The sequence below is a fragment of the Scleropages formosus genome, chromosome 20 (genome assembly GCF_900964775.1).
Source record: "Scleropages formosus chromosome 20, fSclFor1.1, whole genome shotgun sequence".
Lineage (NCBI taxonomy): Eukaryota > Metazoa > Chordata > Actinopteri > Osteoglossiformes > Osteoglossidae > Scleropages > Scleropages formosus.
In genome coordinates, this window is record NC_041825.1 from 12,351,595 (window position 1) to 12,367,707 (window position 16,113).

General features: G+C 39.3%; 1 protein-coding gene across 3 annotated transcripts in view; it reads left to right on the plus strand.

Annotated features, from left to right (window-relative positions):
* Positions 1–16,113, plus strand: part of arhgap17a (Rho GTPase activating protein 17a) — a 34,415-nt gene that overhangs the window by 11,598 nt on the left and 6,704 nt on the right. For all 3 annotated transcript variants that reach the window (XM_029246837.1, XM_018762124.2, XM_029246838.1), the window contains exons 2-15: positions 2,372–2,411; positions 6,680–6,784; positions 6,992–7,068; positions 8,976–9,087; positions 9,348–9,424; positions 9,557–9,674; positions 10,877–10,945; positions 11,310–11,391; positions 12,568–12,695; positions 13,357–13,468; positions 14,269–14,350; positions 14,531–14,611; positions 14,714–14,827; positions 15,903–15,994. In XM_029246837.1, the coding sequence (XP_029102670.1) occupies positions 2,372–2,411; positions 6,680–6,784; positions 6,992–7,068; positions 8,976–9,087; positions 9,348–9,424; positions 9,557–9,674; positions 10,877–10,945; positions 11,310–11,391; positions 12,568–12,695; positions 13,357–13,468; positions 14,269–14,350; positions 14,531–14,611; positions 14,714–14,827; positions 15,903–15,994 (1,289 nt within the window). The remainder of the gene's footprint in view (positions 1–2,371; positions 2,412–6,679; positions 6,785–6,991; positions 7,069–8,975; positions 9,088–9,347; positions 9,425–9,556; positions 9,675–10,876; positions 10,946–11,309; positions 11,392–12,567; positions 12,696–13,356; positions 13,469–14,268; positions 14,351–14,530; positions 14,612–14,713; positions 14,828–15,902; positions 15,995–16,113) is intronic.

The window sequence follows — 16,113 nt, forward strand, 5'->3', positions numbered from 1 at the left end:
CTTATCAGAAATGAGAAGAACTTTGCTTCCTGAAAGGGAGGTTTTTGAGTCTTTGTTCTATGGCAAAAGGCAAAGTACTATTGTACATTTGAATTGTGAACATTTTCATTAAACAGCAAGTCAAAGAAGAGGAACAAATTATACTTGCAAATGCAAACTTTTTGAATCAGTCATGTAATATTGTATGACTTTAAAATGCTTTCACAGATTGAGGGAATACAAAATGTGGACACGTTCTTGTCGAACACCAAAAGCTTGTGTAATGCACGGTCATGAAGAACAACAGGGTGAGAGGAATTTGCGAGGGGTTTTGCCTATTGGAAGGCCCAGGTGCAGTAACTAAAGTGGACACAATGGATGGGATTCGGCACAAAGGAAACTGTGTGGGTGATTGTCAATATGAATACATGACAATCAACTTTTATAGCAGCACTTCACTGAAAGGCTTAAAACTGGTAGCTGAAGAAAGTGCAGGATCATCTACCGTGTGATCACTTTGTTTCCTTTTTTCAATCATCTTCATTCATTTGAACTTCAGGCAATGCTTATCTGCAGTCATCTGTTGGTACATCAGAAAATAGTTCGGATTGCAGTTTGATTTGGTATGCCATCCATCTCTTTCTGAAAAACCATGTACTAAATCCTTAAAAGTTTATCAGCTGAAAGTTTAGGTCAGCAAGCAACCACAGTAATATTTCTAGAATTTTCTTTGTTTTGTACTGTGCATTTTTATTCCCTCTGCTGACCTAAGGTTGTCTTCTTTCTGCATGACTCGTTCCATCATCTGAGACATGACACATGAGTGCTTTCTGCAGTCTTTGTCACCAAGTGTCAAATATCAGGCCTTGTTTAAGCAGGTATCATACTCAACCTTAAGTGTAACCTGCTCATACACTCAGTCATGATGGTTATAGCACTGTGACATGATTTACATATTTAACATGCTAGTGATATCTCGGTGGTGCTTCACACACTTTGCATACATTTTAGTATGTTGCATTTAGCCCCATGTGCTATTTGTTGGTTCCATGCAAGTTTTTTAAAAAAAAAAAAAAATTAAATAAAAATCCTTACATAGGTTGTCTTTTGGTTAAACTTGCAGTCTATTCAAAGTCTTTGTTCTGCACAAATTTTGTTCAGTTTGAACCAAATCTAAATATCCACTCATGGTGCTTCTGCAGTTCTGGCAGGAGCACAGCAATTTCAGATTCTTTTTGAGCTGTAAACTACAGAAGTTTCTGAGGTGGTACTTGCACCATATCATAGGACACACTTAGTGGAAGGCTGTGGCTTCTTTTACATCAGTAGATTGAGGTTGAGATATACCATTGCTTTAATGTAGTAAGGATAAAACATACATAAACACTGAAGAACTGGTCACTGCTTCTTTCGTAAAGACACCCATCGCTCAAATTCCCAGTTTCCTCATAACTTGCCAGTGTAACACATCTTAATGGCTATCTGAAATAAAATGGTTTCCAGTATAACAGTTTTACTGTAGACCCTTTTCAACAGCATCATCTTTAAATTATTTCCATTGGTTATCAGATATATTGTGTTTTATCAATATAGTTGAAGAAAATATTTGAAGTAGAACAAATTCACATTTAATATTGCCAGGCTCGGCTCCCCGCGACGACCCCGTATGGGACAAGCAGTTCAGAAAGTGTGTGTGTGTGTATTGCCACACAAAAAGGTCATGAGTAGTAAATTGCCACTGTTAGTGGCCAGTACTATTAAATACAGAATTTGTATTGTATACTGTAAGAGATTTTTCACTGGGGAAGTTGTATGCAGGAAACTGAGTTGCTTGAAATAGTTCATAAATGAAACTGTCGCAGAGGTCAAAGCTGGAAGAATGTTTGACTATAATTTCTGGAGTAAGATTTTGTTTCTGACGAAGTCCTGTGTGTCTAAATGTGAACAGTTGTGCCGAGTTTATATTTTACCTTTCAGTATACAGAACATTTAAGAATTTTTGTCTTACTTTCTCATATATATTATTTATATAAAAAGAGGGTGCGGTGGTGCAGTGGGTTGGACCACTGTCCTGCTCTCCGGTGGGTCTGGGGTTCGAGTCCCGCTTGGGGTGCCTTGCGACGGACTGGCGTCCCGTCCTGGGTGTGTCCCCTCCCCCTCCGGCCTTACGCCCTGTGTTGCCGGGTAGGCTCTGGTTCCCCGCGACCCCGTATGGGACAAGCGGTTCTGAAAGTGTGTGTGTGTGTGTGTGTGTGTGTGTGTGTGTGTGTGTGTGTGTGTTTATTTATAAATAGAATACATAGGCTATATATATATGCAAAATAAGCATTTAACAAAATTGGCTTTAACTTTTGTAGTGTTAATTAAATTTTTTTCCCCCCTTCTTTCTCAGGGCTGAAAAGACAGAAGTCCTCACTGATGACCTTCTGCAGGTGACAATTCTACCTTTTTCCTAAACTTTCATTGTTGCCTGTGCTTCTTCACAAAATCCAGTGACTTCAAGAGGGTGGTGCCTGACAGGTCTCATGTTAATGAGATTAATATTTGGCTATATCTGGTTACTAATCTGACATTTGAAATGCATGAAATTAAATGCATCATCATTAAAGGCTGTACTTAAAAGGTGTTACAGTAACTTGCAAAGGTGACTTTCTTTCATGGTCACATTTTGTAGGCTTTTAGCATGAATTCTTCTTCCAGCAAATTCAACTGTATACTGTAAGTCACTAGTGTGTAAATGTTGTGATGACTGAGTGCATGAAAAGACAGCTGTATTGAGCTGCATTGCTGATCTCTGCAGTGGGCTTTTGGCCAGTCTGTTGGGGTTAAGGACGGTAGGCAATTTTTCTTTACATTCTGTTACAACAAGGAAAATAGTTCATCCCAACAGTTGTCCCATACCTTAATACTAAAACATGGTCAACTCAGACATTCTTCACCCTTTTTATTTGTCACATACCTGAGCTGTTAAGTGGGGAGTGCAATTGCCTTCACAATCAGAATAATCATACCTTTCTCTATTTAAAAAATAAGCGTTCTTATAGAGGGATTTTGAGGAGGGGGGGAAAAAAAAAAAAAAAAAACATTGGGCCTTGTCAGTTAATCTACTGAAGGCTGGTCCTGTAATAAAAAAAAAAAAAAAATTTTTTTTTTTTTTTTATTATAATGAACAAAGTCCAAAGTTGGTTTTGTTTTTCTCCATACTTGTAGGTAAGTTTCTGTTGGTTGCTTTTACAAATGAAGATTAAAATACAATATCCTGTTGTATTTTACTCTCATTGCTGTTGTGCTTTTGTTTTTGAGATGATTGTCTAACAACATGTAATGTTGGTCACACCACCCACCCCCAGGAAGCGTACAGTCCGTGCTTACTTGCCACATGCAGCACTGTGACAATCAATTAGTCTTTTATGTCAGTTTTTAAATGGGCCATCTGAATTCTTGGCACCAAATACAGTATGTTTATGATGGCTACATACCAGCCCATTCCCCAGGCCATTCAGTATTCATTTGTAACACCACCAAGTGTAGTGTTTTTGTGTAGTTCTGAAGCTAGCACATTTTTATCTCATGAACTCCAATTTGAAGTGGAAACTTGGTTTAGCATTTTGTGTGTGTGTGTGTGTGTGTGTGTGTGTGAATAAATAAATAAATGAACGGGGGGCGCGGTGGCACAGTGGGTTGGACTGGGTCCTGCTCTCCGCTGGGTCCGGGGTTCAAGTCACGCTTGGGGTGCCTTGCGACGGACTGGCATCCCGTCCTAGGAGTGTCCCCTCCCCCTTCAGCTTTACGCCCTGTGTTGCCAGGTTCAGCTCCTGCTCCCCGCAACCGCGTATGGGACAAGCGGTTCTGACAGTGTGTGTGTGTGTGTGTGTGTGTGTGTGTGTGTGTGTGTGTGTGTGTGTATATATATCTCCGAGATCTCTGTCCAGAAGAGCGCGGTCCTAGGAACAGCTAAGATACTGCGCAGAACCCTCAAGCTCCCAGGCCTCTGGTAGAGGACCCGAGCTTGAAGGAGTAAAACTGCCCGCAAAAAAAGGGGGGCGAGTGGGGAAATTTTTTTTTTATTTTTTATTTTATAAATAGTATGTACAGCCACACTATATTGGCTGGCTTTATTGCTCATTAGAAACTGTGCAGTAATAAATGTAAGAGCTAAACGCAACTGATGGGTGCACACAATTTATATTTGAACTGTAGCAGGTGTAGCAAGTTGTATAGTGGTTAGAGGTGTTACCTGGCACTTGAAGGACCAAATTCCACTTCTGTTGTAGTACCCTGGAGCGAGGTATAGAAAATGAACTGATAAAATGATTTACCCATATTTATACAGCAGGGTCATTTTTTATTGTAACCAACTTTGGAGAAAACATTAATTACATCTTACCTTGGTAAAGCTTGTTTTTTAAACTGAGAGTATGTTAACTGGTAAGATTCTGCAGAGCCATTTTCTATCAGGCTCCATGGAAAATGAAGTCTCTTAATATTCCAAGTCTGCATATGCCATATACTGTAGTTTATTGCAGGGGGAGACTTCCTTAAATTTGTTTAATGTAAAAATGTTAACCTTGCATTTTGAAACTCTTTATTAAGATGTGCAGGCAAGAAAATGTTTTCAGTCCAAGGAGGGGATTAATGTTTACAAGCTTTCTGAATCCCAGTACATACCCACAATCCTTGTCCAAGTTAAAAACTGCTTGTCCAAGTTAAGGTCCAGAGTGGTCCCAGAAGCATGGTGCAGAAGTAGGATACACTTTGGATGGAATGCTAGCCAATCACAGGGTGCACATGCGCGCGCATACACACGACAAACAATTCAGAGTAACCATTCACCTGAAAAATGCCTTCAGACTAGGAGAGAAACTTGTAGCACCTAGAGGAAACCCATGCAGGTTTCCAAGCTGAATTTGAATTTATACCTGGGCAGCTTGGGAACTGAGAGGTGGCAATGCTACTTGCTGCACTGCCATATTATCAGAGTAGGTGGAATTTGTTGTAGTTTTCACATTAGATTTGTTAGAGAATGGTTAGTGAGGTGTTTTTTAAAATTGGTTGGCTATTCTTTTTTTCATTGTTCTGGTGAACTAGGCGAATAGGTTTTTTTTCTTTTTCTTTCCTGTTACTTGTCTCCTTGTATCTTTTTGTAGTTTTCATATGTACATTTTCACTAGGCGTGGAATTTTGTCAGTAATCCTTGTACATAAAACAAACCCTCTGACCCTCGTTCCATCAGGGGTTTGTTTGTTTTGGAGGAGTTCCCTCGTCTAAAAGGTTCCAAACATTGTCATATCCTCAGCGACTGGGCTTTTGCCTCAGTGTGTCTGCTTCCCATGCTGGTACATTGTGAAGTACTGTTACTCAGTGCACTTGAGAAGTGACACCTGAGGCTGCAGAGATGATAGACTACATGGCTTCAGATACAGTTTCCTTCCTGCAGAGTTAGGGGGGTCAGGGAGTGAGAACGCAACTGGCCCTCTGTTTAGCGCCTGTGTTCCGCACCCGGTGGAAAGGGGAAGCAGACGGTAAACTCAAACTCCAGCACAGTGAGACTGCTCTCGTTTTGGTCTGGATTCCTCTCAACAGAATATGATCCTGTGCCAGGTGTGGCACGGCATTCCCAGGCCAGTGTGCAATGATTGGAGACCCCAACAGGAAGTACGTTTGGGTCGGGTGGGGTGTGCAAACTGTTATCGCCTCTTCCAGCATGTGGAATTTTTGACTCGCGCAGCTGTGTTTTTTAAAAAAAAATTTTCCATCAGTTCTGTTCTCCCCTATCATGGGCTCTGCTTCGGTGAAATCTGTTTTCACTTTTTCCCCCCACCTCAGATGTTTGTTTTTCTGGTAAATAGTTTTTCCAGGGATTGCAGTCTACCAAAACTGTTATGTCCATCTAACAACTAAAAAGCACAAGTAAATGAGAGTTCTGGTTTAAGTTATTTAATCTTATGACAAACATTTGCTAGTCTAGTAGCATGTTAGCATGGTATTTCATCCCTCCCCAACTTCACTTTGGACAATTTACTCTGATACTGGTTTTAAAGGGGGGGGGGAAAAAAAAAAGGACAAAATTATGCATTCTAAAATGGATGATTACTGATTATTTAAAACAGATCTCTGGAAATAGTCTGTACTTTAGAATCACATGTCTATAGCTGTCTTTCTGCTAGTGTAATGCACGCATTATATTTTCATGAGATGTATGTTGCTTTGGAGAAAAGTGTCTGAATAACTGTGAATATGGTTGTACTTACTATGCCAGGATTTAAACCCTGTTTCAACTTAAATTGGTAAAACCTAGAACTCAAGGCTTGCTTGTTCTGTTTTGCAAATGGTCTTTTTCATTAATGAAAACTTTTCTAAAAATTTTTCGGTAGTATTTTTCTCATCAATGGAATTTGCTCTTGCACTGCCACCAAAAGCAATGTATGCAGCCTTGCTACAGAGGGAGAAGCAGCACTTTCCACAGTAACAAATGATAGCCATAGACCTAATCACAGTGGATTCTAGGTATATCTAAGTTTACTGTCAACTAAACTCTGCTTCTTTTTATAAAATTTGTATGCACTTGTTTACCAGTTTATAGCTCATTGGCTTGTGTGACATTGTTTTGGACTTATGACGGATTTCTTGTGGGATGGTCATTTCGTTGCATGGTGTTCTACACATCTGCTAATTCTATCACTTTGGTCCATTTATGCAGATTGAGCGGCGCTTAGAGACCGTGCGAGTTGTTTCCCACAACACGCACAAGAGGATGGTCGCTTGTCTTCAGGGGCAGGTTGGCACAGATGCAGAAAAAAGACATGTAAGCAGTTTTTCCATCTCCCAGTCCTAGTTTTATTAATGTTGTCAAGCAAAAAAAAAAAAGGTCATATGGGTGATTCCTTACTCTGAAACATGCAGTAGATGGTTACTAATGAGTGAGGGTGTAGAGGGTTTAATTCTCCAGTCTGTGTCTCTGCAAAGCAGGGCTAACTGTGTCATAATGCTTATCACCTGTTTGTGACAACAGAAAAAGCTGCCACTGACAGCACTATCACAGACCATGCAGGATGGAGGCGGTCAGCTTGGGGAGGAGTCTCTGATTGGGTGAGTCAATAGGTTCCATCATCAAGACTGTGCTTTTGTACAAGTGACTGCTAAGGACACGTCATCTGACATGCTTTGGTGTGGGTACCACTCATAATACCATTCATACACAGAGAATGGAATCTATAAGAAAAGCAAAATGGTAACTTTTTTTTTTTTTAAAAAAAACTTGATTCTCTGCACATGTTTCACCTTCATATTTTACTGAAATTCTGGTGGTGGTTTTTGTCCAGTTTTATTAAACCACATAAAGTAAAGGTTCCCCTTGAATAATGAATTCATCGTGAGAACTTGCTTCAATGAGAACATGTAAACTTACAGCTTATACAAATTTTAAGGTATAACTTACATCTATGAGAAGTTCCAGCTCAACATACAATCCTTGTGTACATCAAGCACCACCCAAAGAATGCAGTTTCCCCAGTCGTGTATAGTGTGGGCTTGCCTACATTTTTCTTCCCTCATAGCCGTATACGCACTTGCAAGTAAAAATGACGACTTTTTATCATAGTTTGAAATGATTATAATAACAAAACTCTAAAGCAAAAAAAAAACTTGCAATTTGATTTGGTATGCCATCTGTCTTTAAAAAAAAAAAAAAAAAAATTGAAAAGGCAAAAGAGAGCCTTATCAGTTTAAAACTTGAAATTGAATGCTTAGAATTGTCTTGAAAAGTAGTAATGTTACAACAAAATTTTATTTGCCCCAAACTGATAATTATAATCATAGTGGAGTTAGAAGCCATTACAGTAATTCCAAAAATTCCCTTAAGTATTGTTTTAATAACAACAATCTATATATAGCAAATTGAAAAGCAGATTCTTAAAGTACTACCGATAAATGCACAGTATATAGGTTATAACTTCAAAGCAAAGAAATTTATAGTAAATATTACCATTTAAAAGAGTAGAATCCCTCCATTATTAAGCACTTGTGTAATACAAAGTTATGGTGAACCAGAGACTATTCAAGAAATCAGAGTACACCTATCATATGTGTGAGTGTACTAATTTGCTCCGATACATACTTTGACCAGTACAGAGTCACCAGTTTATCTAAAGCATGTCTTTGACTGTGGGAGGGCTTCTGTGCAAACACGAGGGGAACATTTAAACTCTTCAAAGCTTTGAACCTACAGCCCCAAAAAATAGAATAAGTGATGTCTGAGAAAGGAGCATGTAGATCTTTGTGTACAGTTTTGAACACGTTGGTCTTAAGCCTGGATTTAAGGTGTCCAAAGCCGTCCTGATACTTTAGACTGAATTTTAAATTAGATTGTCTTGGTGTTTAAAACATAAGACAGGAATTTCTCATGTTTGAAAAACTGAGAATATTTTGTGAATCAGAAATGTTTTCTGCCATTTTAAAATTAATACTAATGAAGAATTTTTTATGATTCATCTTAACAGATTTTGAGGGAATTATGAGGGAAGGCTGTAGAAAACAAAATTAAACATTGAGAGGTACAATATGAGTAGAACAATTTTTTTTTGGAACAGTAACGCATTGTGGTTAAGCTTCTGCTGCAATACCCTTGGTTAAGGTACATATCCTGCAGTGCTCCAGTAAAACTACCCAGCTGTAGGTAGTTAAGTGTGTGGGGTTTTCTTTTTATTCTTCAAATCCCAAATTTGAGATAAATTAATAAATATGAATACACTGGTGATGTTAAAAGTAAAACAAAATGGGTCACAGAAGTCATAAGTGACAGGCTGATGTAAAAACAAAAGGTATATGGTGATGCAAATTTGAAACTACCTTAAGATGTCAGTCTTTTAGCTGTATAATCCAAGAGAAATACCCTCCCTTTATAACTAGAACTCATAACAAATGCATTAATGGCTGTCTTCTTGAAGCAGTGACAGTTGGGAGGGGGGGAGGTAACCAGTGCTCACCTCTGTTGGCAGTAAGATGATGGAGGTGTGTGGAGAGGCAGAAAGCAGGCTGGCGATGGAATTGACGCAACATGAGGTTCACATTGAGAAAGAAGTACTGGACCCCCTCAACCAGCTGGCAGAGGTCAGGACAGACCTAGACCTTTAACAATTTCCCCCCCATGTGTTTCCTCACTGTTGGTGTGTACTTCTTTAAATTCTATATACTTACACATACATTTGGCCAGCAGAATGAGCACCACTGAAAACATGAGACTGTTAGTTACAACAGTGATGTCGAATCTCATGTCCCTGTGTTATGTCGCTGTATTTCATGCTAACTGACATTGTGCTTTTATGTTGTACAGTTTGTGCTGATCTGAACTACTGCCCTCTGCCTTCTAGGTGGAAATTCCTAACATACTGAAACATAGAAAACAGCTGGCCAAACTTGTGCTGGACTATGATTCAGCTAAAGCTAGGTAAAGTTTGTCATTTACCCAGGAAAATGTCACAGCAAAGGAGGGTTCTAAATCCGAGTTTTCCCCCCATCTCAGATGTTTGAGGTGTGTTCTTTTGTTCATTTCTGATTCAGGGGCTGTTTTATTTTCTAGATGGTTGCAGGCAACCAAGTCAATAATCTCAGGAACAAACACCCAAGCACTGACGGCCAAGGCTGACTCCCTCAAAGAAGAGGTGGATGAAGCCCTGAATAAAGTGGAGCTTTGCAAGGTACTACTTGTTTTATTTTATAACCTTTCTTCACATGTCAAACTAATAAATGTTTCTATTTAACATGATGCTGGGTCAAGTAGCGTTACTGCCTCACTGCGCTTGAACTTCTGGATATGGGTTTGGCTCAGTCTGTTTAGAATTTGCATGTTCTTCCCTGTCTGCATGGATTATCATCCAGTGGCATGCAGTTAAAGTGATTCGGCAACACTAACTTGCCTATAATGTGTGAATGGGTGAGTGAGTGACTGTGTGTGGATAGCCTGTGATGGACTGATGTCCCATCCAGGGTATACCCCTCTCAGCTTTGCACCCAGTGATTGTGGGATAGGCTCTGGACCATCATGACCCTGATCAGGATGAATAGTTACTAAAACTAACTGGATGGATGATGATGGTTGGCAATTTCAGCTTGGAAGAGATGCATAACACTTAGTATTTTTGTTTTGGTGTTTTTTTTTTTTTTTTTTTTTTTTTTTTTTTTTTTTTTTTTTTTTTTGTGTGTGTATGTATGAAAATCAAGGATCTTATCTCTAGTCTTATATTCGGGGGGGGGAGTTTATCTGCATCATGTTAGAATTCCAGATGCTACATACAAGACATGGTGAGCTTTTCTCACCTTGGTGCCAGAGTACAAATTTATCACCATAAAAATGCAAGCCAAGCCTCTGTGATGCACTGGAGCGCTGTGTGCCTGCAGCTGCTGGTCTGCAGAGAAGCTGCTCTAGTGTGTGTTTACTTTGAATGAGGATCTGAGGAGCTGTGTATTTCTTACAAAGCGCTTTCTGTTCCTGCTGCCAGGCTGCAGCAGGATTTAACTAATTTATGAAAGATCAGTTGTTTTCAAGGAAATGTGGCCAATTGCAGAGCAACGTTATTGTTGAAATTTAGACATAAATGTTTACAACTGTGAATATTGTGATGTAACGTTTTCAGTAGCTTTAAAAATTCACATTAACTGAAATTCATATGAACGAATTCTTTTATGATGCTGCATTTATAAAGTTCTTCTATAGCACCACATGGACTGAGCATAAAGGAAAAATAACATTCAGTTCAAATACTGAAATGCTCTTTCATTTGGGGCTTTTTGTAAATAAAGCAGTGTATTATGTTCTAATCATCATGACATTGCATACATGTACATCTGAAGAAAAGTGGTCATGTTTTTGCCCAGTCATACACGTGTGTTATCTTTCCAGGACCAGCTGGCTGCGGACCTGTACAGTTTCTTCTCCAGAGAAGGAGACCATGCGTGTTGTTATGTTACAGTGAGTAAAATGTCCTCCTTTGTGCAGTGCGTTTTAATTTTCTATGTAACTCTTTAGTTCAAAGCCAGAATTCTTACCTGCAATTTTTTTGTTTAATATTGTAGCCACTCTGTTCAAACATTCAGCTTTACAAGTAAACATGAATGTAGTTTTAGTACTTAGTATTTCTGTCCATTTACTCAGGTTTTTTGAAATTACTGTAGCAGATATTTAGTTGGATCCAGCAATGAAGTCACAAGTTATTGAGCTTTTTAATTATTTCAGTCTTGTTCACTTAAGTTCCTTTACCAAATGATATATATAATTTTTTTTTTTTTTTTTTTTTTTTTTCTTTCTTTCTGTGCATAATCTGGTTTCTCTTCAGTTGTTAGAAGCACAAGCTGATTACCATAGAAAATCCCTGTCAGTCCTGGAGAGCGTCTTGCCCACTATCCGAGCACAACAAGGTATGGTTTGTGGGATGGGCTTGCGTTCCTGAGTCACTAGTGTCTTTCATGGCTTCCCTTCTCATCCTTTTCTCCTGTTTTTCTTCCCATTGGTAGAGAATTGTCATCATTGTGTGATATCAATTTAACATGGCTCTTGTTGCATTACATCTGTCTTTATAAAGAATTTAACATTGCTCCTGCTGCTGCTGCTCATTTTGATTAATTTTTCCATTTAAAGGCAAGCTTATTTTTAAAGTATTTTTATTAGGATAGCATTTTAATCCATTTATACTGCTAGAGAGGTATCAAATCAGTTGCTTAGTAATTTTCTTCCTGAGACCGTATGCAGTTAACCATTTCTTCATAACAATCTTAATTTATCTTTAAACTGAAATAAGAGGAAACTGCTGTCAGTATCTTTGCATCACAAGACAAATTCTGAAATGGTTTTTTTCTGCAGCAAGAAGTTACATAATATGCATTTTATTGTGTTGCAAAGATGATATGGACTAGTCCACCATGTTTGCTAAAATTTCCATAATAAATGGTTACTGTAGCATATGCATGTGTGTCCTGGCAGTCCTTTGTCATTTATTTGGCATGAAAAGATATATTGTACACAGTCGTGAGTAAGGGGTACGCGGTGGGTTTGGCCGGGTCCTGCTCTCTGGTGGGTCTGGGGTTCAAGTCCCGCTTGCGGTGCTTTGTGATGGACTGGCATCCTGTCCTGGGTGTGCCTCTCCAGCCTTAGGCACTGTGTTGCCAGATTAGTCTCTGGCTCACCGCGACCCCGCTCGGGACAAGTGGCGTGTGTGTGTGTGTGTGTGTGTGGTCATGAGTACATAGAATGCCTCACTATATTTTAGATGAATGATTGCATAATTAATATTTAACTGCACACTCTTTTTGAAGACTTGCAATGTTCTGTCTATCGATAAGTTCATTAATAGCTGTGGGAGATTATTGTTGTAGGATTCCAACCTTTGTAAGGGTATGTGGCTTTCTGTTAAGTGTGGTACTGTGCAGAAACTATAGTAAATAAGTTTTCCTGCTGCCTTGTGTTTTTATGAAATCATTGAAATTTATGCACCACCACATTTATCTTAGCAAAATGTCATTCTAGACACCACTGTGCATACAAAATTTCTCATTTTGATCCCCATTCTCATTGTATGTGTTCATGCCTGCCTGCAGACTCATGGACTGAAAAGCCTGCTTTTGGGACAGCCCTGGATGAGCACCTGAAACGCAGCGGCCGAGAGATTGCGCTCCCCATTGAGGCCTGTGTAATGATGCTGCTGGAGACAGGCATGAAGGAGGAGGTAGGACTACCCAGTGGAGGCTTTGCCTTTTGGAGCAGATAGCTCCCATAAAGAGCTATCAGACAGGCTGAAATTTGAGGGAGCATATGTACTATTAACATGAATTTCATTATTGAACAAGTAGAGGGACTTCACTCTTACAAGCAACACAAGGCTTGTACACCTTATGAACTGGGTTGTCCAATTCTTGATTATTGTAAGTTGTAATGCAAATATGAATACAGCCAAAAATTAAGGAAGTTCCTGCTTTATAATACGTGTGTGTGTGTGTGTTTGTTTTACCATCCAAAGTGGAATGTTCTCTGCCTGAAACAATTACCCAAAAAGCCTGGTATGATGTGGCTCTTGCCTGAACCCCCCATCCCCCCTGTATCACTTCCCTTATGGTCAATTATAGGCAAGGTGAGAAATGAACACTACCCATATTGTCCTTCTATTAATACCACTGAAACTAGACATGTCTGTCTGTTTCAGCACCAGCATAGACAATCTGTGGTGCTAATGTTTTTTGGGGTCTTTTTCATCCCGTTGATCTTGTTTTTCCCCCTTTTGGCTTTAACGTGGTTGAAATGATGTGATGTTGCTGTGGGTTTTTGTATGAACATTTGAGTTTCCCCTCCCTGGTGTGTCATTCTCATGAGCCAATGTCCTGTTTGGTCAGGGTCTATTTCGGATTGCTGCAGGGGCTTCCAAACTGAAGAAACTGAAGGCAGCCCTAGACTGTTCAACTTCTCAGCTAGAGGAGTTCTACTCTGACCCGCATGCTGTTGCTGGTACAACTTCTTTATTCTCCAACAATTCTACAAATTGCCTAAAAACAGCAAAGTACAACCTGTATAATATTTGCTAGAGTACCTTTTTATTTAGGCACAGTCCAGTGTGTGTTTTTAAAACTTATGAAAGCAAGATAAGTATTTTTGTGGACTGGCTCTTCATGTTACAGATTTTCAAACTTTGGTTTGCATTTGCTCATATAATTTTATTTTGAGGAGAAAATGTGACTTGTTTGTGTATCCAGCCAGTAAGTGTCAGTGAACTATACTGCTTGAGTTTGGGAGTGTAGATCAATTTCATTCAGTGTGATTCCATAGTGTTTACAGCTTGTCTAGTGTTCCCCAGTGTTGGTGATCAATAAAGATTTAGCTACTGCTTATCTCCATAGGCAAGGAACAGTTTATATGCTTTCAGGATGAAGAAGTTAACGAGCATTAGTTTATACTGCTAATTTATTATTTTTAGCAGATGTTTTGAAGTCCCAACATTTATCTTTCTTTTGCTAATGTTCATTTACTCTAAGTGCACTGATGTAAACTTGTGGCACTATGTAGACAGTATGTTCCCAAGGCTTTGCTAGTATTGCCTTATTACTGTTCTTGATGTTTTGAAAGCTTCACAAATATTACTTGGGTTTTATGTCTGAAAATCCACTCTTCTCAGTGGCATCCAGTGGCGATTTGCCAGCTAATATTAGATGTATTATACAACAGATGCAAAACTCCCCCCCCCCCCCCAATAAAGTATGTCAGTATGGGTGTAATACAGGGAATATTTAATTGTTCCATTTTCTGGTCAGGTGCCCTCAAATCCTACCTGAGGGAGCTGCCTGAGCCTCTGATGACCTTCCAGCTGTATGATGAATGGATAATGGCATCCAAGTAAGATGGTTGTCCCATTCTCCAACAGGACTTTAGCTCCATAAAATTATCCAGATTTTGTCACATTTATTGGTGTTTTAGACATTGACACAGGAAAAACTTGTGTGCAATCTGCTAGCTCCTTTAAGTGTTGGGGAATAAGTGCTGTGGCTAAGTGTGTTTGTCTTTTCGTATGTGCAGCATGTCTGACCCTGACAAAAGGCTGCAGCACTTGTGGATGACATGTGACAAATTACCAAAGAATCATAAAGCCAATTTCAGGTGACCATTCTGACCATTTTTGGTGGATGATGAAATATTTTGCTAAGTAAAGACTTCTTTGACAGATACTTTTTGCATTGTCACTGAAATTGTATGTTTTAGGTATCTGGTAAAGTTCTTGGCTAAGCTGGTTCTGGAGAGTGAGGTCAACAAGATGACTCCCAGCAACATAGCAATTGTCTTGGGCCCTAATCTGCTCTGGGCTAAAACAGAGGGGTAAGTTGTTTATCTTTTTATAAACTAAATTTAATATCATATGCAGCTACTCATGTAATATTTGCTGGTTAAACAGTGTCTGTGCTTTGAGAGCCAGGTGTGTGTGTGTGTGTGTGTGTGTGTGTGTGTATATCTATCTATCTATCTCTCTTCTCTCTTCCCTCCCCCCATTTGTTGGTGAAATGCATTATTTACACAAATTTGTATGTCACCTTGGAGAAAAGTGTCTGTCTGCTAAATGAGTAAATGTATTAAAGATTTTATTTATTCTGTTATGAATTTCCTTGTAAATTGCTGCAATTTTTGAATTTCTGTATTGGTTGGTCAATGATTCTTGGATGGTTAACTGGAAAATTTCATCTATAAGCTTCTAGCTCTAACATGCAGTATATATCTGGTCATTTCTATGGTTATATACTGTTGCTTTTATTTCGGTCTTGGTTTTTGTTTTTCGTTGAGGATTACGTTTGGCAAAAAACTTTGGCCAAATTCTGTAAATGTTTAGCAAAATGCAACCTTAGTATTTGCTAATGGGGGGGCGTGGTGCACAGCAGGTTTGGCCAGGTCCTTCTCTCTGGCAAGTCTGGGGTTCGAGGTCCTGCTTGGGGTGTCTTGCAATGGACTGGCATCCTGTTCTCGGTGTGTCCCCTCCCCCTTCGGCCTTGCTCCCTGTGTTACCGGATTCGGCTCTGGTTTGTCGCGACCCTACTTGGGACAAGCGGTTTCAGACAGTGTGTATATGAGTATTTGCCCCTTTGTTGTGCTGATCCATCAGACTGAGGTTCTCTGAGGAAAGAGACCTTGCACCATGGTCCCCAGAGAAATGATATTTTGTTCCACTGTATGCAAGCTATATAGAGGAATGACAAAAAAAAAAAAAAAACCACTTGAAAGTGATTAGTGTGTGAAGCTAATTTGATCAGTCTTGAGTCACTTCTTTGCTTTTTAAAGCTGTCTTGTGGTCCTTTACCTTTCTTGCTTTACCTTGTGAAATGTTTCACATTTTAAGCTTTATTCACTCTTTCCTGTCTTCAGGCAATGTGACTTTTGGGACATTTACCTTTTTTCCTTTAAGGAGCCTGGCAGAGATGGCTGCTGCGACTTCTGTTCATGTGGTGACCATAATTGAACCAATCATCCAGCATGCAGATTGGTTCTTCCCAGACGGTATGGCCTTTTCCTTTACCGCTAACCATAGTTCTTTGGAAATATTGTAGTTTATTTGAAAGCAACAGGTTGTTCTTGTTTACCAAGACAGTGTGGTGATACCCCATGGGGAAAATCCT